The sequence below is a fragment of the Salminus brasiliensis genome, chromosome 7 (genome assembly GCF_030463535.1).
Source record: "Salminus brasiliensis chromosome 7, fSalBra1.hap2, whole genome shotgun sequence".
Taxonomy (NCBI): domain Eukaryota; kingdom Metazoa; phylum Chordata; class Actinopteri; order Characiformes; family Bryconidae; genus Salminus; species Salminus brasiliensis.
In genome coordinates, this window is record NC_132884.1 from 35234318 (window position 1) to 35256020 (window position 21703).

Genomic DNA, 21703 nt, shown 5'->3' on the forward strand with positions numbered 1-21703 from the left:
AGGGAACGCGGGAGAGAGACAGGGAGGGAAAGAGAAGGGGAGGGGGGGGGGATGTTTGAGACGAGTATGTACAGCCCTCTGACTTGTTTTAGGCCTCTTTCTCTCAGTCTGACGTGCAGCCAGTCTGTCGGCCGGAGACAGTTTCCAACTGTTTATGCTGCAGACACAGAGAGCGCAGGGCGAGCGAGAAGAAACAAAAAGAGCAGGAGTAAAGCACCAGTGTTTCCCGGAGCAGGGGGCAGCATAGGGGATAGATGAAATCAGAGAAAAGTGGAGGAAATGAGGGTCTGATAAAAGAAATACAGTCATATACATTTACATGTAGTGGACACGTACGTTGTAATTGTATATATACACTAAATGGACTTACTGGGACAAAAGGACAGAAGTACTTGGACATTTGCTCATTCTTTGTTTCGTCCGAAATCGTCCAAAAAGAATTAAAAAAAGATTTTAGCCTTTTGTTGGAGTTACTGTCTCTACTGTCCAAGGAAAAAGGCTTTCTACTAGATTTTGGAGCATTGCTGTGAGGATTTGATTGCATTCAGCGACAAGAGCATTAGTGAGGTCAGGAGCTCATCCCAACACCAACTCACACCAACTCCCCTATTCATCCCCAAAGTATTGGATGGAGCACCAACCATCATTACCATCATTCCAAGAACACTGTTGTACTGCTCCACAGCTCAATACTGGGGGGCTTTATACCCCTCTAGCCCACACCTGGCATCAGGCATGGAGCCAAGTTCTGTTCTATTGACAGTACTTCTCTACAGGGACTAGACAAGCTGTGTGTATGTGTGTGTATTTGCACATGTGTGTCAGCAATGGGTGCAACTTAAAGTAGCGAAATGCATTTATTAGAAAGGGTCAGTTAAACAAAGCAGTCACAGCAAGGCTGAACTGACCTCTTTGTTAGAGGCTGGTGTCACTCTCCGTATAGAAGCTATGACGGGTCTATAATTATTTGATTGACACATCATGTCATCATCTCCATCATGATATCGACTCTGAAACTGCCACCGCCACTGGTTATTGGATCAGTGCCTTTTTTAATAAGTGCTGAGACCTTGTACAGTTAAAACCAGTGTACGAAGCAAACACTGACTCAGGGTCATGCTGGTGTGAGAATGAGGCAGTGTGTTGACAGCCATTCAAAACATCATTCAGTAGTGTTATCTAATCTGGTGTGTTAGCATGTAGAGGGTCAGTTTCCAGAACAGGGATTAAGACTGGTACTTGACTACACAGCACTTTGAATGGAGATTTTCCACTGTAAGGAAAAAATATATAGCCCACAACTAGCCTTAATCCTCGCCTGTAAAACCAGCCCTTAGTGTGGACAAAAAGAGGGAGAGAATGTTGGCGAATCCTTCATCCTGATTTGTTGTTTTCTTACTCTGATCAAAATACACTATATGGACAAATTGGGATTGGGACACCCGATCATTCATTGTTTTTTCCAAAGAGTTTATCCTGCTTTTGTTGGGGGAACTGTCTCTACTGTCCAGGGAAGGCTTTCAGCTAGATTTTGGTGCATTGGTGAGGGTGCAACTGAAAGCTGTAGCTGAATGCATTCATTAGAAGTGGTGTCCACAGACATTTGGACATATAGCGTATGTCACAGAAGGCCTAACTAGTTTGCGTTTGCTAGTTTGGACCACATCTTTAACATGTGGTTGTTGTTTGAGAAGATACTGCATAAGAGTGCAGACTCTAGGGTTCTGGGCGGCTTCTGCATTGAGCCAGAAGTCCGGACCCTCCCTAATGAACAGAAATAGGACTGAGAGATAGGACTGAGGCACAGGGAGGAGATTGAAAGGTGTGGAGCATCTAGCATGGTCCTCTTCCCAAACTTTAGTTATTTCAGAATTCCGCCTCATTTCACTCCAATCCCAGCTCAGCAATATTCACATGGGAAAGGTCTCGTCTTATCATTTTCTTAGACCTTGTGCTTTTCTCATTCATCTCTAGCTCCTCTGACAATAAAAGGCTCGTGTTAAGCTCCTCCCCGGGGGGGGTTAGGAGAGTGAGTTCAGGAATTTCCTATACTTCATTAATGCAATACCGGGATCTGCTTTATATCTCACGAATGAAAAAAACAAAAGCTGGTCTTCAGAAGATGTTGTCCTTTGGGTGGCTACATAAACAAACCATGGAAAAGCATGGGCTTTTCTTTCCACAGAAGATCAGAATTGATTCAATGTGGTGCTATGAGTTCATATCAAATGACACCATGCTTTCGTCATCGCTGGCAGAAGCTTCAGCCTCTTAGGGTTAAACGCTGACCTTTTTTGCGATCGACCTTCCCTCTAAAGCTCTTATGAAGCACTGAGCCAGTGTAGGCAGGGCAGGATACTGCTGCACCTGTAAAAGCATAGCGTGGCGTGTACCATACTTTTTTTCCTCCCTCTCGCTCTCTTTTTTGGAGAGATCAGCAGTCTTCCAAATACGCACACACAGACGTAAGCTTTCCCACAAAATCACAGACAAAAACACACATTTACAACCCGAAACCCTGTGCTTTCATTTTCTCCACACACCCAGTCTAGCCTCCTCCCAGTGACCGAATCTCAGGTCCCATTGCCTGGCCCCTCTCTTGGTTACGTTCAGTTATTTATATAGATATAAACACATTGAGGTATGGTCTTTACTTACTGTATATAGCCTCATACACAAATACTTTCACACACTTTAAGTGTAATTAATCAACCAACCTCTCTCTCTCTCTTTCTCTCTCTCCCTCTTTCTCAGTCCCCCCACCATCGCTCGCTCACAAACACCTGCCATGCGCTGTGCATTTAGTCACTGAGGCATTAACACTTGTTCTGTCACAGACTCGTGAACACACCACACACTCCCTCGGCGAGGCAAAGCCATTGCTTTTTGTCACACAGGCACTAATCTCAGCAATACCCCCTGGTGATTTTGACAGATTTGTATGTGTGTGGCTATGTGGCTAATAGATGGGACCCCCCTTCCCAACTGCAACGGTATTTTGTTCAGCTGGCAGCTGTGGCTTCATAAGAGATCTCTATTTAGTGTCTTCAACACATTAGCACGCGTGTTACCAGATATACACCTCACAACACACAAACACACACACATGTGCAGACAAATATACAACTTTGCCAAGAGTTTTTACTGTAAAATCTCTGGATCTCATTAGAACAGATGCAGGTAAACATACATACAGTAAAAAGGATCAAGAGTTTCTCATTCTGAAGAAAGTAGGGGAGATCTCTCCTGGACGTCCCCAGCCCGGACAGCTAATACTAGACTCCCATGTAGAGAACTTTGGAGATGTTTTAATGAGCACAGTGGTGTAAAACCATGACATTTTGTATAAATATGATTTGTATTTATTCTAACATTAGTGATCAGTTACTGAAGAAATTAACCATTACTGCCCAGATGAAGAGGAGGATTTTAATTTTCACGTTTGCACAGTACTATATAAAGATCTTCCAAAAAAAAAAATGATATAAACAACTGTCAAATCGACCAATTTTTATCAAACAATTTGTGGAAGACTCCCTGAAGTCCTGTATTTGGACCCACATTTATATTTCTGGTTCTAATAATACAACCTAACACAATCTACATACACCAGGTAAAATGTGAAATAACGCCTAAACAACTGAATATTCATTAATATTCCGCCAATTTTCAGCCCAAAACACTCCAAAAGACCATTCACTTGACTTGTGCTCTCAGGCTTTTTTAAACGTGTGTGATTTGAGCCTTAGTTAGCTGAAACACGGTCTGTGCTTTGGTGTCTAAGCATAGATGGCTGACTTCGAGTCCAAACGCAGCAGAACTGGCCGCATTTCCCCTTTCTGTTAGCAGCAGATATCTCAGCAGTCAATAGCAGCTGCTCTGCGCTGTCTGACACCAGGTCTATCTGTTGCTGGGCTAGCTAGCTAAGCTAAGGCTAGCTTAACAAATGGGCCATGGATGAAAAAAAAAAAACAGGCAAAATGTTCAGTTCATCTTCATCTAAACATTTATAAGTGGACTTTCAGTCAGATTTTGTACTGTTCAGTTTCTCTGTCCTGATTCAGAGCAGTTTAATTCAGTGTCAGACTGGCGGTGTAATAATTACTGAAGGAGGACCCCATTGTATTTGATCCATTAATCATGAAATTGTAAGAGAATGTTAAAAAAAGAATTTAACATTTAACACTGAAATGATTATATCATGGTAAAAAATAAGAAATTGCAAAAATGGAGCTTAAAATGTGGGAAAAAGCTGTTTGTGTATCTATTCCCAAACATGAGGGTGGTAGACTGAACATTCCCACTGATTTTCCTTCACTTATTTCAATGAGCTTCGAGATAGACTGCATTAATATCCAATTACATGCTGTCGTATCCACCAGAGACGTCTGTCTGGAATGAAAACGCCACTTTAGTGAAGTTGTCAGTCAGACTTTTCAAACTTTCCTTCATCACCAGCTCCTGTTTTCAGCTGAATGGTGTATCTGTGTGTGTTCTCACAGGGGCTTGCAGGACTAGAGGGAGCACTGGTCTCGATGCCAGTGGATATGCAGCCACACCAGGGGCTGTATCACTACAACACCACTGTCAATCAGCCAAGCAAAGGGTAAGACCTGCGTTCATAACACACAGCCTCAGACCTGCAGCGAGATGCAGGTCTGAACAGAGGCAGCTGAACTCCTCCAGCTAACGCGGCTCTGTTCCATCCATTCAGGCAGTTTAGGGCTGCTGTACTAAAAAAACACGAGCGCGAGGGGCACCGCTAATTCAGACGCAAACCCAGGGGAGACTGGAATTACAGTTGCAAACTTTCGGTCTTTCTTGTTCTCTGTGTTCTGATATTGTTGCAGAGATGGCAACTAGGCTCCTCCCCTCATTCCCTTCTGCACCCTCCTCCAACAGAATGCCACCCAGGTTGAGCCAGCGTCAGCCCCTCTCTCTCCCTCTCTTTCTGTCTCTCTCTCTCTCTTTCTTTCTCTCTCTCTCTCTCTCTCTCTGGGGTAACCTGAGTGGTGTTTGGTCAGTCATGCGGAGAGTAGCAGCTCCCTGACCAGTCAGTAATAAGCAGCTGTCAGAGAGAGAGAGAGAAAGAGAGAGAGAGAGAGAGAGAGAGAGAGAAAGAGAGAGAGAGAGAGAGAGAGAGAGAGCAGTAAAAAGAGAGGAAGAATGTTCACTGGGGCTACCGAGGAGGGGCAGAAAGAGGGACAGAAAAAGAGGAGAAGAAAGAAAGAGTGCATGAGAGGGGAAAGAGGGGTGCGGGGGGAAAAGAGCACAAAAAGGGAGGTAGAAAGCCGGGGAAGGGGGCTTGGTGGATTAGTGCAAAGAGATTAGGCTGCTGTGGAATACACACGATGTTCTGAGAGAATTACACAGAGCATGCACAGCGGAGGACATGGGGAGAGAGAGAGAGAGAGAAAGAGAGAGAGAGGGAGTGAAGGAAAGACTGGAGGGATGAAGAGGCCAGGGGAAGAAATGCTGTGTGTGTGTAAGAAAGAGAGAGAGAGAGAGAGAGAGAGAGACAGAAAGGAAGACACTAAGATTTGAAGGAATGTGGGAATTCCCCCATCTGTTCTCAGACTTGCCTTAGTTTTCAGAATAGAGGTACTTGGTGCCACCCAGTGGCTGTGAGGATACATCACAACATTTGCTAAATATCCCACACACTTCTACACGATTCTCTACTGAATGTTTGCAGACACCCTTTCTAATGATTGCATTCAGATAGATACTTTAGACATTTTTACCTGTAGATAAGTACTGCCAATAGAATAGGACTCTCTGGAGTTGATAAACATGAATAAATTGGCTACATGCCTAATGCCCGATGTAGGCTGGAGGGGTATAAAGCCCCCCAGCAATGAGCTGTGGAGCAGTGGAACTGTATTTTCTGGAACAGTGGTGCTCCATCCAATATTTGGAGAGTTGGGTGGTGCTTGTCCAACATACTGACCTCACTAATGTGCTTGTCGCTTAATGCAATCATATCCTTACAGCAGTGCTCCACAATGTAGTAAAAAGCCTTCTTCCCGTCCACATAGTGTCCATATAGTGTATGATTGCTGGAGTTGTTCCGTAAATCCTAACAGTACACAAAATTAAACAGCCACCTGTTAGCTTCAATAGGTGGCTTATGTTAGCTACCTGCATTAGCATTAGTTTGGTCATCCTGTTTCTTCCATTACATTTTTCATGTTGTGATACTAATACAATTATTAATGATTTTTGTCTTAAGTTCAAACAACTTATTTTGATCTGCATCTGTGTATTTGTAGTCTGGCGCCGTCAGTGCGATCGGCGTACAGTGAGGTGTCGCCCGTGTGTGTGCCGCCCCCTTGTGGCCAGCCTCCACAGAGCAGAGCAATGTACAACCCATCCCTCACCCCAGGAGCCTGCATGGATCCTTACATGAGGTCCTCTCAAGGACCCCCACCCCATGGCATGTTGGGACACCGCAGCATGCCACCGCCTGAAGGTGAGTACCACTACTTTAATGTAACTCGATAAATACCAGAAGATCTGTGAGGTTAGTACTCCTGATAGCAGTAATCATTGTTTTGTGTCTTACTTCTTCTGTAATTAATATCTCAGGCAAGGGATCATTGACCTTTTAAACCCTAATGATTCAGTTATTAGTCCTTAAACGATGCCTTAGGGTTCTATCTTAGGGCCTATGAAAAGTATGTAAATTATAACAGTAAAGAAGTGTGGGCTTACGTACAGGGTATAAAGGGTCAAATAAGTAAATCTCACATCGTTTTTTCTCTGTATGGTTTAGGAGGCAGTGGCATCCCCTACTGTAGCCAAAGTAACATGATGACAGCACATCATGGTTTCCCTCACAACCAGCCAGGCTCAGAGCACATGGTTTCAGGAGATGGTGAGGGAGTCTTCTAAATCTTGCATGAACTAACATGATAACCTATAATAACGATTTATTTAACAGTATTTTAAGTGTCATTTAGAATACACCAGACTAAATACAGGATGATTTGCCCTCTCACCTTCTTTTTTTTTGGTCCACCAGGATCTCGTTTCTCAACTCCTCGTTCCATACTGAAGTTGAGTAAGAAGCGAGCGCTGTCTATATCTCCACTCTCCGATGCCAGTGTGGACCTGCAGACGGTCATTCGCACCTCTCCCAACTCTCTGGTGGCATTTGTTAACTCCCGCTGTGGGCAAAATGCTGCCAGCTCATATGGCCATCTGTCAGTGGGAGCCATGAGGTAAATAGCATATGTCATAAGAATGCTGTGTTAAAATGCTTACTTGAAGTTGAAGTGGTCACAATATGGAAGCTTAGGTAGGCCAGAGAGTCAAGACAAAAAGTTATTAAAATACTTCCAATAAAGTGTAGTGAAGCAGATGTGAAGGAGAATCCACAATAGCTACTTTTAACAATTACTACGTCAACTGCAATACATAACTCTAGCTTCAGATTGGCTGCTATAACTGTTATGGTATATATAAACTTATTCATCATGCTAGGCGTGGTGTAAAGAGTGGCATAAAGCCTCCCAACATTGAGCTGTGGAGCAGTAGAACTGTGTTCTCTGGAATGATGGTTGATGCTCCATCCAATACTTTTGGAATGAGTTGGGGAGCTGGGGTGGTGATCATCCAGTTAAATTCTCACAGCAGTGCTCCAAAATTTAGTAGATAGCCTTCCATGGATGGTAGAGACAGTTACTCCGACAAAAACCCTTTTTTAATACCCTTGATTTTGGAAGAAACACTAAAAGTGCAGGTGTCCCAATACTTTTGTCCAAAAAGTGTACTTTAAAGATGCGATGTGTGATGATTTGTGATGAATTGGCAGGGAATCATTTTTCATGTGTTAGCTACTTTGGGTAGGTTGAAACTGGAGAAAACTGAGAACAGTAGTGGTGCTGTATTAATATGCTGTCACGTTAACCATTGTCCTCTCTTTGGCTGCAGTCCATCAATGGGTTACCCCCCCTCCATGAACTACCAGTCCAGGGCTCAGGGTACTATGTACGGAACTCCACTCGGCCACCACCCAGCTCCAGTTGGCCCCCCAACTCGTCTGCCTCCCCACAACCCCCGCCTTCATGCGCCCCCAAAACACGGACATGTAAGAGACAGGTCTTGTGCTTTCTTTCCATTTTACTGCATCGTGAAATTGTTTAGGGATTTGACCCGTTACGGTGTGTTTGTGTCTAGCTGAAGACGGAACCTGTCTTGGGTAGTGTGATGGACGGCATTAACGTGAAGAGTTTAGAAGAACATTCAGAAGGAGATGTGGCCAGTCCATCTTCCACTGGAACTCAGGTATTACATTCTATCTATTCCAAACATAATGGATCATATTTACACATATGTCCAAATGTTTGTGGACATCCCATCTAATGAATGTATTCAGCTAATTTAAGGTGCACCCATTGCAGACACAGATGAGCAAATGCACACAAACACAGCTATTCCCTGTAGAGACCTGGCAAAAGAATAGGCCTCTCTGAAACAGATAAACCTTAACCTTTCATAACCAACCATTATTGAGCAGGTCCCAATACTTCTGTCCATATAGGGTACTTATATCAACTTACTCTTCAGTGTGCATTCAAACATGGTTACTTACATGGTTGCTTGTACGGAAATGTGTGCTTTGCAGGATCCTCTTATTGGTCTCCTGGATGGCAGAGACGACCTAGACAAAGAGGAAAAACCAGAGCCTGAGGCCATCTATGAGACCAACTGCCACTGGGAAAGCTGCAGCAAGGAGTTTGACACCCAAGAGCAGCTTGTTCATGTAAGAGAAGGAGATATAGGGCTTTACAGATCCTTTGCGCAATATACTGTACAACCGCTACCTCTCTTTTTTCTAAATAATAACATAATAGACTGCTTCCCCTCCAGCACATCAATAACGAGCATATCCACGGCGAGAAGAAGGAGTTTGTGTGCCACTGGAAGGAATGCTCTCGGGAGCAGAGACCTTTTAAAGCCCAGTACATGCTGGTGGTGCACATGCGCAGACACACCGGGGAAAAACCTCACAAGTGCACTGTGAGTTTATATATGTATACATATGTGTATGTGTGTGTTAATGTAACTGATCATGTTTTCAGTCTGGTTTTGCATGCCAGCCTTTTAAGCTCTTGGCCTTCTGTGTTTGTGTGTGCAATAGTTCGAGGGTTGCAACAAGGCATACTCTCGCCTGGAGAACCTGAAAACACACCTGCGCTCTCACACGGGTGAGAAACCATATGTGTGTGAGCATGAAGGATGCAACAAGGCCTTCTCCAACGCCTCCGACCGTGCCAAGCACCAGAACCGAACACACTCCAATGAGGTACAAAGCAAACATATAACATACAAAGAGTATCTCATACAAACTCAGACACAGGCACAGTCATTTGGATTTTGCACTAACGCTGTATATGTGGGCTTGTCCTTCTTAGAAACCCTATGTGTGCAAGATCCCTGGCTGTACAAAACGGTACACAGACCCAAGCTCTCTGCGCAAGCATGTGAAGACAGTCCATGGGCCTGAAGCTCACATCACTAAGAAACACCGTGGGGACACAGGACCTCGGCCCCCTGGCTCTGCTCTAACCCCTGCAGGTCCAGGTTCAGAGTTACTGGTAGAAAAAGAGGAAAAGACCAGAGAAGATTGTAAGCTACTTGCTCCGGAAAATACATTGGTAAGATATTGTTCGCTGTCTTTGTTCACACCTTTCATTCACTCAGTTCATCGTCTGCATGTTCAATATCTTACAGATTTGTTCTGGTTGCTTTTTCGCTCTGTCTGATTTTATACCTCTTGTTTGTGCATTGACTAGAAGTCTCAGCCAAGTCCTGGTGGCCAGTCATCCTGCAGTAGCGAGCGCTCACCACTGGGGAGTGCCAACAACAATGATAGTGGTGTGGAGATGAACCTTAATGCAGCAGGGAGCCTAGAGGATCTGACCGCTCTAGAGGATGTAGGGGGCAACAGTGCAGCAGAGCCTAATGGAGGAGTCTGTTCTGTGGGAATGGGCATGTCTGCACAGGCCCTGAAGAGACTGGAGAACCTAAAGATTGACAAACTGAAGCAGATCCGCAGGCAGACACCACCAGGCCGGGGGGCAGGAAACAAACTACCAGCACTTTCAGGTACCAGAGAGCACCACATTGTGTGTTTTACCTAATGTTATGTCCTGGTTGTTCAGGTTAGGGTTTTTAATGGCATTAGTTTACAGATCATTTTCTCTTTCTCTCCTTAGCACCAGGTGAGATGATGGGCATTTGTGGCCCCTCCCCCTTACTCTCTAACCGTCGAGTGATGGAGCTTTCTACCCCAGAAATGAGTGGAGGAGGAGGAATGGGCGGAGTCAGCGGAATGTCTATGCCCTGCCCACCCAATGATCGCCGTGGAAGTGGCACCAGTAGTCTTAGCTCTGCCTACACCGTGAGCCGCCGATCCTCCATGGTTTCCCCTTACCTATCCAGCCGCCGCTCAAGTGAAGTATCTCAGGTCGGAACAGGTGGACATTGCCAGTCTGTGATGGGAAACAATGTGGGTGGGGACCCTTTATCACCAGAAAGCAACCGCAGGACTGGGTTGTGCCAGAGCGTTAGTGGATTGCCCGGTCTGCCTAGTCTCACCCCAGCACAGCAGTATAGCTTGAAGGCTAAATATGCAGCAGCCACTGGCGGCCCACCGCCAACACCTCTGCCCAATATGGAGCAGCCTGTTACCCCTGGCAGACGTGGTGGTTTTTTGAGTGAGTACCAGGGCCAACCGCTGCCAGCATTCCTACATCAAGGAGGTGCTAGGAGACACAGTTCCAACACAGAGTATGGCACAGGGATAATCTACCCACACCAGGCACCTGGCAACAACACACGCCGTGCCAGTGATCCAGTGCGCTCCGGTGGGGACCCTCAAAATCTGCCCAAGGTGCAACGCTTCAACAGCTTGAGTAACATGGCAATGATGGGCCGCCGCAATGCCTTGCAGCACTGTGGGTCTGATGCCAACCTCACAAGGCACATGTACTCACCACGACCACCAAGCATTACCGAGAATGTAATGATGGAGGCCATGGCCATGGAGTCTCAGGGGAACCCTGCAGAGGGCAGAGAGCAGGGCAGCACATTGCAAGGTGGAGACCGAACCTACATGGGATTTCAGCAGTCGCAGCACCATGCTCTTGCTGGCAATCAGCTATCCCCTGGACATGAAGGCATAGGATGCATAGATCCATCCTATCAGCCACAGATCCAGGGACAGTACCAGGGCCAGCGCGGGGATATGGGTACCGGAGGAGTGATGGGCCAGAACGACATGGCAAACTCCCTCCTTCAGCAAGCGGAGTATGGAATGAGCACTTGTCAGCTCAGCCCATCTGGGCCACACTACCCAAACCTCGGCCAACCCAATGATGGACCAGGCCCCTGGGGACAAAACAGTCAGCTCCAGAATCCCCATGTTGGTGTACAAGCAGGCATGCAGTTTCAAGACACAGCAATGCAGACACAGCAGTATCCTCAGGGAATGTATGATCCCAGTGCTGATCATAACCACCAGCGGGTTACTATCAAACCAGAGCAGTACCATCCAGCCATGGGAGGGTCCAGTGCCTGCCAGAATGCTAAGCCTCTTCAGCACCGCCAGCCTAGTGCTATGGAGCTATGCCAGCAAGCATTCCCATCACAAACCCAAGAACAGGGTTTAATAGGCAAAACCTCCAATCCCAGCTGTGACTTCCATCATGGTCAGATGAAGGTCCAGACCGGTCATGGCCAGCAAAGTCAGCCTGGATCGTTCCCCACTGGTGGAAGCCTGAGCCTTGGCTGTGCAGGCTCTGTGCTGGCTGAGGGCCGGAGGTCACAGACACCAATGCTGCAGGTGAAAGAGATGATGGTCCGAAACTATGTGCAGTCACAGCAAGCGCTCCTTTGGGAACAGCATCAAGAGCAGCAAGCAGCAGACAGTGGTCTCTCTGGGAAGCCAGACGGCATTGAGATGGGAGGACAGTCAACCATGATGCAGCACAGCCCTCAAAATCAGCAGCCTAATCAAAACCTCTACCACAACAGTTACCAAGGCTACACAAATCAGAATGTCATGAGTCCCCCAGCACACAGTCGAGTGTCCAGTTCAGTGACAGCCAAGGAACAAATGGGCGGCATGCAAGGTTCCTGCTACGGTCATGACATGGTGCCACATCCACCTCAGGGTCGAAAGCCACTGAGTCGCCAGAACAGTGTTTCCAAGCAGACAAGCGGTGCATACCTGGGCAGCCCACCTAACCTGAGCCCTAACCATTCTACTGCTAGTCCCAGGAGAGGAGTACGATTACCACCTGTTCAGCAACAGCAGCAACACACTGAGAATTTCTACTACTCAGGCCAGATCCACATGCACCACAATGTGGACAAATCTCTGGAGCCCCAGGATGGATCTTGCTTACCCCAGCAGCACCTTGCAGGAATAGAAGCTTCTACGAAGGCTGCCTCACTGACCTATCCTGACTCTGCCCCTATGTCCAATACCTTGGAGAACCTGGACTTGGAGAATGCTCAAATTGACTTTGCTTCCATCATCGATGACCCAGATCCTTCATCCTACAGCCCAGTAAACCCAGCCCTGGGTCACCACCCTTCCTCCTCCCAGGCCTCCTCGCGTCTTACCACTCCTCAAAACTCCATCACCCTTCCCTCTGGCCTCTCCAACATGGCCATTGGAGATATGACCTCTATGTTGACGTCCCTCGCTGGGGAGAACAAGTATCTGAACACGCTGTCTTAATGGGGACATTCACATGTTCATGTTGTAGTGTGTTGCAGTAAGATGTGGACCATCCTTCTGGCGACATTGAATTGTTAAGAACGTTAAGTCGACTCCAGATGAATGACCCTCAGTGAAACCAAAGGTTCCTGTGGACCTTCCTCTACTCACTGGTTGCAGTGAGTCGCACTAGACTGGAATGGTCTCTAAGAATGGAGTGATTCTGCTTCTCTACGGGATCTTACAATTTCTATTCGTTGGTTGTGTTTGTTTAATAATGATGCCTCAAACATTACATTGGGTTTCATTGTCAAAACTAAAGGGGCGTTCCATCCACCATGACGGGACTGTTGATAATGACAGGTTTTGTTTAAATGTAAATATACTATACCTTTAAATCAGATATGGACTGTATATTGAGACAATGATATGAACACAAACAAAATGAACTATCATCTGCTTTCTGAAATGTACAGAGAGCAGCAAGAGTATTAGAGAGCACATTTCATTTTCGGTACTCAACAAACCACTCTCTCAAGTAGAGTAATGGGTACAACAGGCCGGAAGTGCCTTTGCCTATTGTGGCTAATGATTCCTTACAGGTACATGAGTTGGTATCTAGAGAAAGACTGAAGCAGACAGTCAGACAAGTGGATGGAGAAGGTACACAACTCTGAAACTCTTAATGACCAACAGTCCTAATGCCTATGTGCAGTGCAGTATTCAAAGCCTTATCAGTTGTTAGTATTGATGATCATTATTCAAGTGATTTTGGCAAGGTAGAAGAACTAAGTCTGAATTCAGTGGAACCCGTTTGACTTAAATGGACTTTCATGTTTGCTTTCTTGTTATTCTTCTCGTTTGTTTTCAGACAGGTAGCTGTAGTCAAATGGCACTGAGTTACTGTTAACTTTTATGTTTCTTTCCTTTGTTTGAAGGCCTGGATGCACTAAGCTGATTGACTCTGATATGACAGCTTGACATTTATTTTTTATTAAAATATCTTTGGGTTTCACAGAACAGATGTGTAAAGAGTTGCAGTTTCAGTTTTAAGAGGATGTCAACAATCAGTGTTGCTTATGTGCCTAAGGACATGGATCCACCATGAAAATAAACAAAAGAATCAGACTCGCATTTATAAGTGATTGCTCCTTGCCATTACAGTGTGTCATAATACCAGATTTACTTGTTGCCTTAGTGTTTCCAGGTCCTGAGCTGTACCACATCATACAAGCTAGCCTCTTAGCATTGCACTGACAACAGCACTAAGCTGAAGAACAATTATGAAAAAAAACACAGATATTCAGTTTTGTGACCTTTTTTTTTTACTTTTTTTACTTTATGATTTATGGTATTGCGTTCAGGCGGCATCCAGTTGACAAGCTAAAGGTCTTTACGTCCTGTTTTAGCACACTTTACTCACGTGATGCCTCACGACAGTGTGAAGAACTCCTTCCTTTTAAGTATTAAAACAGGTCAGGGTACGGTTTCAACCCCTAGCAAATCCCAGTGTTTCCCTACAGCTGTCCATGGCATACCAAAGATGATTGGCACTGAGAAGAGTGCTTGTGCACCCTTTCATAATACAGTCGTGTGGCCGTGCCTCCATAGTGCTGATAGAGAATGTAATTTGTAACCTTTTTTTTTTTTTTACAAAGAAAATTAAAGCAGTTTGTGGATTTTTCTCTGCATTTCTAGGTGTGTTCTGATATCTGTCACAGTTCAGACTTTTCTTTTTTGCTGGCAAAAGATCATTAATGTAGTCATGCAATTCTGTGCTAGCATCTATTACATCTATTTACAGGAAAACAAGTGATATATTTTTTGCATACCATTTTCTACATTTTTATACAAAAGTAAAGGTACTATATTTGACCTGTTTATTAATAAACACAGCCTGTGATGGAAGCAAATCCCGTGTTGTCACATCTTTCAAGTCTGTGTGATGATAACTGCCATAAAATGTCATGATTCGGTAGAATACAGGTGTGGAATACCAGTCAAAAGTTTGGACACATCTGGTTGAATGTGTGCTGATCATCATCTTAAAAACATTTGATCCATTTGATGCTAGAGTGACCATATTTTGGTATTTCAATAAAGAGGACACTGGGGACACATACAGGTATCCAGTATATAGTTAGGATATAGTGGCTGGGGGGGTGGCAGTGGTTTAAGTTGGCCTAAGTTGTAGAAGCATGGCAGTGGGTGCGTGAGGGTGGAAATACCTCTCAAACCATGCTGCTGTAGTATGTTAATGTACATTAATACATACACATTTACTCATAAAGACCAATAATAGCCTACACGAAAAGGCCTACTTGACATCCCCCAGCCATGACATCCTAACTATGGAGGGATACCTGTGTGTCCTTAGTGCCCTGCAATAAGGTGCTACATACTAAAAATACTAAGAATGGATTGGACCACTTAAGTCCACCTTGCTTCAAAGGAGGGACTTGTTATTTAGGGAAGCTCTGGAAAGAACACTAGATGGAGCCAACACTGAAACTCTGGGTCTTGAGCAGCCTTCAGATTTTACTGCAGAAATACGCAGGGTTTTTACTCACACAACTTTCCTTCTGCTTTAGTTATTTCACTACTATTTTAATCTCAGATGCAATATTCTTCAATTTTCCCTCTCCTTGATATAAGATCAAGGGAAAGATTTTCCTGGACAGTGCTTTTTTTCCTGTGTGTGTAATTTTGTGACCGCTGGTCCTTGGAACCCTGGGGTCAATACCAAAGAGCTTACCCTGCGCCTGTGTGTCTGTGTGCAGCACTAGAGAAGGCTCCCCTTTGGCATAGTGTTCTTCTCTGAGTCACTTTTCCTTCTGCTCTGCTACACTCCTAAAAATGAAGGTGCTATAAAGGGTTCCTTTAGCAATGCCATAGAAGAACCACTTTTGTAAGAGAGCTGTGAGTAGGAAGAACCTTTACAGTGACTTCATTAAACCATGAAAAGAGTTCTTCACACATATACAGTTTTAGGCACCTGTGCAAATCTTCTAAGACATTGCTCAGAAAGAAACCTTTGTGGCTTTTTTTTAAGAGTTTATGTGTTTTTCCATAGTATAATAATAATTAATGGACAAAAGTATTAGGACACATGCTCATTCATCGTTCATGCATTTGTTGAAGTAACTGTCTCTACTGTCCAGGTCCAAGGCTTTCTACTCGACTTTGGGGCACTGCTGTGAGAATTTGATTGCACTCAGTGATGAGCGTTAGTGAGGTCAGGATGTCAAATGATCCCCCGATCCCCCACTTCATCCCCAACTCCTTAACTTATCCCAAAAGTATTGGATGAAGCGCCGTCCATCATTTCAGAGAACACAGTTCCACTGCTCCACAGCTCAATGCTTTTGGAGGTTTTATACCCCTTTGGCATGGTGCCAATAGCCTCATGTTTATCTGCTTCAAAGAGTCCTATTCTATTAGCAGAGACTAGACAAGCTGTGTGTGAGTGAATTTGCACATCTGTGTCAGCAACGGGTGCAACTTAAAGTAGCTGAATGCTGAATCATTAGAAAAGGTGTCCACATACATTTGAACATCTAGTGTATGTTCTCCTATATATCACCATTAAAAATGAACACAGATGATCTCTTCAGGCTCCTTAGCTGCTTTCCGTCAGTGTGGAGTAAAGATCCGTACGGGCTGTAGTGCTGTGAAGGTGAATATGGACAGTAGAGGGACAGAGGGTGCAGAGGGTTAACCCAGCTTCAGAACTGCAGCCTCGGCTTAAGCCCGAATGCATGGCGCTGAGCTCGGTGATACAAATGGAAATGGCGAAATGAGAAGCAAGGTTTTCACATGCGAAAAAAGTGAGGTGAGGATAATGACTTTTCTTTTCTTGCCATTCAAGTGAAAGCTCCTTTTTTCTTTTCTTTGTCAAGCTCAGCATATAATTAACTGCTGCTTAATATGCTCTTGGGGAGGCTCCTCCCTGTGCTCTATCTCTGAACCCCAGCTAGACCCACACACATGCACACCACACTTAAAAAACATGGTGAAAATCCCCATGGATCACCTCACCCTGGGCTCTCCTGTGTGCATGTGTATGTGTTTGTCTGAGTGTTTGACCATTTGGTGCCCAGATTCCTAAACTCACTTAGCCACTATCAAGTAGCAGCTTCACAGCAGTAGCAGTACACACACACACTCCTGTACAATAATACATTTTTCATACATCCATTTCTGTAGATATCCTCACTGCCACGTCAAAACCTCACAGACCTTTATTTTTTATTAATTTATTATTTTGTTCATTTAAAGAGAAAACACACATTAGAAGTTAAGGACTGCTTTTCCCTCCCAGATGAAGTTCCAAAAAGTTCAGAGATACAGACTGAGGTTTTGCTGCTACAGTGTAGTATAAACAATACTAAGCAATTCAAGGCCTGTAGGGTTTTCTGTGTGTAAACTCAACAAAGTAAAGAGCTTTACTGGTCTTACTGTCCCTCCTCTCACCTCCTCCCTCTCTCCTCTCATCCCTGATCCACAGCAGGGTGTTGCTTTCTTATCCCCTCTCCACCTCCTTTCCTCTCCTGGACAAAAGGCCTGTGACCTCTCATCCCTCTCTCTTTCTCTTTCTTTTCTCCACCTGGAATCCTCCTTTTTATGCTCCTGAAAGGACAAATGTCCATTAGCAACTCCAGAGGGTCAGCAGGAGGATTAGGGTGATTTTACTGTCAGTCGTGTTGTGTGTGTGTGTGTTTGTGTGTGTGGGTGTAAGTCTGAGTGTTAAAGATAGAGAGGAGCTTCAATCTGAGTATAAACCTCAAAGCAAAAGTCATGTTCTCGACCTTTCTTCTTTTGATGTCCCATATTTTATATCCGTTACTGGTGACTGTAAATGTACTGATTGCTTTTCCAGAGGATGGAAGTGGGCTTCACAATGTTCTGTGAATCGGTGTTTCCAATTACGTGTCATTTTCCTCCCAAAATAACGCAGTAATTCTGTGGTAACAATTAGCATGGTGGGTTTGTGGGGCTTTACGAGGAGGTGGAACGAGTCTCATTCTAAATGGAAGTGTTTTTTGGAGAAGCCCTGAATCAGAACACCTCTCCCATGTGCAGTCAGTGCAGGAAGGTGTAATGAAGAGTGTAGATATGAGGAATTATAGGAACACTGTGCTATCACATACACAGTGTAGTCTAGTTTATTATTATGTCTGCTCAGCTTGTCTTTAACATTAGCACTAAATCTACAGCCGTGTTAAATCTAATAGATGCTGCTGAACTTTAAGATAAACAGACTGCATTAAATCCAGCCCTAAACCTGAACCTAATCCCAAACTCAACATCAACCCAACACCTAACTGTAACACTGTAATACTGAGTTTCACCAGGTAGTTTGTTAGCAGGTAAAGCATTTGTAGATAAATAAAGTGTGAAATAAAAATACAAATAATGTGAATAAAATGAATTCTAATGTAGGATAATAGTGACATATCATGCAGAGCAACTATTATTATTATTATTATTATTATTATTATGCATTAATTTAAGCAGAATGAATATTATAATCGTGACCAGTCGCACACAACAATTACTATTACTCCTAATACTATTAATACTATTACTACTATTACAAGTCCTACTACTAGTATTACTACTACTACTATTACTAATACTATCACCACCACTCTTATTGTTATTGTTAATCATTACTTAAAATCAAATAGGATAATGGTTATGGCAATTACTACTGCTACGTTTACTACCACTGTTACTACTAAGCATTGAATTAAACATAATGAATAGTATAATCAAGTACAAGTCATGTACAATTACAATTAGTACTAGTATTACTACTACTACAACTACTTTTTACTATTAAACAATAATTAGAAAATAATTAATAGGATAATGGTGACAAGTATCACACATAATTACTACTTTCACTATCACTACTACTATTACTACTACTACTTCTATTATTATTACTATTACTAGTATTACTACTACTAATAATAATCATCATCACATAGTATACTCCTACTATTAATATTACTACTCCTACTATTGATATTATTTCTACTACTCCTATTACTCCTACTATTAATATTACTACTACTACTCCTACTATTAATATTACTACAACTACTACTCCTACTATTAATATTACTACTACTACTACTCCTACTATTAATATTACTACAACTACTCCTACTATTAATATTACTACTACTCCTCCTACTATTAATATTACTACTACAACTACTGCTACTATTAATATTACTACTACTACTCCTACTATTAATATTACTACAACTACTCCTACTATTAATATTACTACTACTACTCCTACTATTAATATTACTACTACCACTACTCCTACTATTATTACTACTACTACTCCTACTATTAATATTACTACTACCACTACTCCTACTATTAATATTACTACTACCACTACTCCTACTATTAATATTACTACTACTCCTACTATTAATATTACTACTACTACTCCTACTATTATTACTACTACTACTCCTACTATTAATATTACTACAACTACTCCTACTATTAATATTACTTCTACTACTACTCCTACTATTAATATTACTACTACTACTCCTACTATTAATATTACTACAACTACTCCTACTATTAATATTACTACTACTACTACTCCTACTATTAATATTACTACTACTACTCCTACTATTAATATTACTACAACTACTCCTACTATTAATATTACTACTACTACTACTCCTACTATTAATATTACTACTACTACTCCTCCTACTATTAATATTACTACTACTCCTCCTACTATTAATATTACTACTACTACTCCTACTATTAATATTACTACTACTACTCCTCCTACTATTAATATTACTACCACTACTCCTACTATTAATATTACTACTACTACTCCTACTATTAATATTACTACTACAACTACTCCTACTATTAATATTACTACAACTACTCCTACTATTAATATTACTACTACTACTACTCCTACTATTAATATTACTACTACTACTCCTACTATTAATATTACTACAACTACTCCTACTATTAATATTACTTCTACTACTACTCCTACTATTAATATTACTACAACTACTCCTACTATTAATATTACTACTACTACTCCTACTATTAATATTACTACTACTATTCCTCCTACTATTAATATTACTACTACTATTCCTCCTACTATTAATATTACTACTACTACTCCTACTATTAATATTACTACAACTACTCCTACTATTAATATTACTTCTACTACTACTCCTACTATTAATATTACTACAACTACTCCTACTATTAATATTACTACTACTACTCCTACTATTAATATTACTACTACTATTCCTCCTACTATTAATATTACTACAACTACTACTCCTACTATTAATATTACTACTACTACTACTCCTACTATTATTACTACTACTACTCCTACTATTAATATTACTACTACTATTCCTCCTACTATTAATATTACTACAACTATTACTCCTACTATTAATATTACTACTACGACTCCTACTATTAATATTACTACTCCTACTATTAATATTACTACTCCTACTACTCCTACTATTAATGTTACTACAACTACTCCTACTATTAATATTACTACTACTACTCCTACTATTAATATTACTACTACCACTACTCCTACTATTATTACTACTACTACTCCTACTATTAATATTACTACTACCACTACTCCTACTATTAATATTACTACTACCACTACTCCTACTATTAATATTACTACTACTCCTACTATTAATATTACTACTACTACTCCTACTATTATTACTACTACTACTCCTACTATTAATATTACTACTCCTACTACTCCTACTATTAATATTACTACAACTACTCCTACTATTAATATTACTACTACTACTACTCCTACTATTAATATTACTACTACTACTACTCCTACTATTAATATTACTACTACTCCTCCTACTATTAATATTACTACTACTTCTCCTACTATTAATATTACAAACATTTTAAGCTATTAAAACACATTTACTATGATTTGCCTATAAAAATAGACTTGAAACATGACCAAGAGACAAGAACAGTGAATTTATTATTGTTGGTAAACAGAGAAAGCAAACAGATTTACTGCTGTTTACTAACAGCACACACAAGCATCTGTTTAATAAAGGGTCAGAGAAACCATGTAGTCACTTTTACTCCCGCCATTATCAGTCCCACCGTGTGTGTGTGTGTGTGTGTGTGTGTGTGTGTGTGTGTGTGTGTGTGTGTGAATGTGAATGTCAGGGTAGGGGTCCTGGGCGCTACTGCTGTTTTTTTCCGATGTGTTTTTCAGTTGCTAAACAGATTACGGTCCCATCATTCACACAATGCGAGGCCAATGCAACACTTCCTACAGCGATCAGGCAGACCGGCCGATGGAGGAGGAGGAGGGGGGGGGGTGCTGGGGGGGGGTTAACGGTTTAACTAACCTACAGCAGGACTAGGGGAGCGCACAGACAGACAGACAGACAGACAGACGGAGCTTATAGGCTACATGTAAAACACACCAATACAGAAGCGGCTGCAGCTCCTAAATTCCTTAGGATTTGCTTATTTGTTTGTTTGTTTGTTTATTTGTTTATTTGTTTGTCTTGCGTCACAGATCCAAATTAATCCACAAATTATTTTTTAGCTGCTAATATTTCTTATTACTGCTAATATCACGTGCCTATTAGCTTAACATCACTCACATCTTATTAAATCCGCTCACTTTGATCCGCGCGCGCGCCCTGGCGCGTTCGTGCACTTTCCACACTAAACTCAACACCAGTCAATCAGTGTGTGTGTGTGTGTGTGTGTATGCATGCGTGCGTGCATGCGTGCGAGTGTATGCATGTGTGTGTGAGTGTGTCCGGCCCCTTCATGACATCATCAGCGCTGGAGCGCGCGGCTGTGGCGCGGCCGGAGAGCCCGGAGCGCCGGAGAGAGGAG

At 42.6% G+C, this 21703-nt stretch overlaps 1 protein-coding gene across 1 annotated transcript in view; it reads left to right on the forward strand.

Annotated features, from left to right (window-relative positions):
- gli1 (GLI family zinc finger 1) overlaps positions 1–14625 on the forward strand; it is a 49575-nt gene extending 34950 nt beyond the window's left edge. Inside the window, exons 2-13 of the mRNA XM_072684751.1 lie at positions 4503–4606; positions 6273–6472; positions 6776–6877; positions 7025–7223; positions 7936–8092; positions 8182–8289; positions 8630–8767; positions 8875–9024; positions 9146–9310; positions 9420–9662; positions 9801–10113; positions 10224–14625. Coding sequence (XP_072540852.1) covers positions 4536–4606; positions 6273–6472; positions 6776–6877; positions 7025–7223; positions 7936–8092; positions 8182–8289; positions 8630–8767; positions 8875–9024; positions 9146–9310; positions 9420–9662; positions 9801–10113; positions 10224–12754 — 4377 coding nt within the window. The 5' untranslated portion in view covers positions 4503–4535 and the 3' untranslated portion in view covers positions 12755–14625. The remainder of the gene's footprint in view (positions 1–4502; positions 4607–6272; positions 6473–6775; positions 6878–7024; positions 7224–7935; positions 8093–8181; positions 8290–8629; positions 8768–8874; positions 9025–9145; positions 9311–9419; positions 9663–9800; positions 10114–10223) is intronic.
- Positions 14626–21703: the final 7078 nt, after the last annotated feature.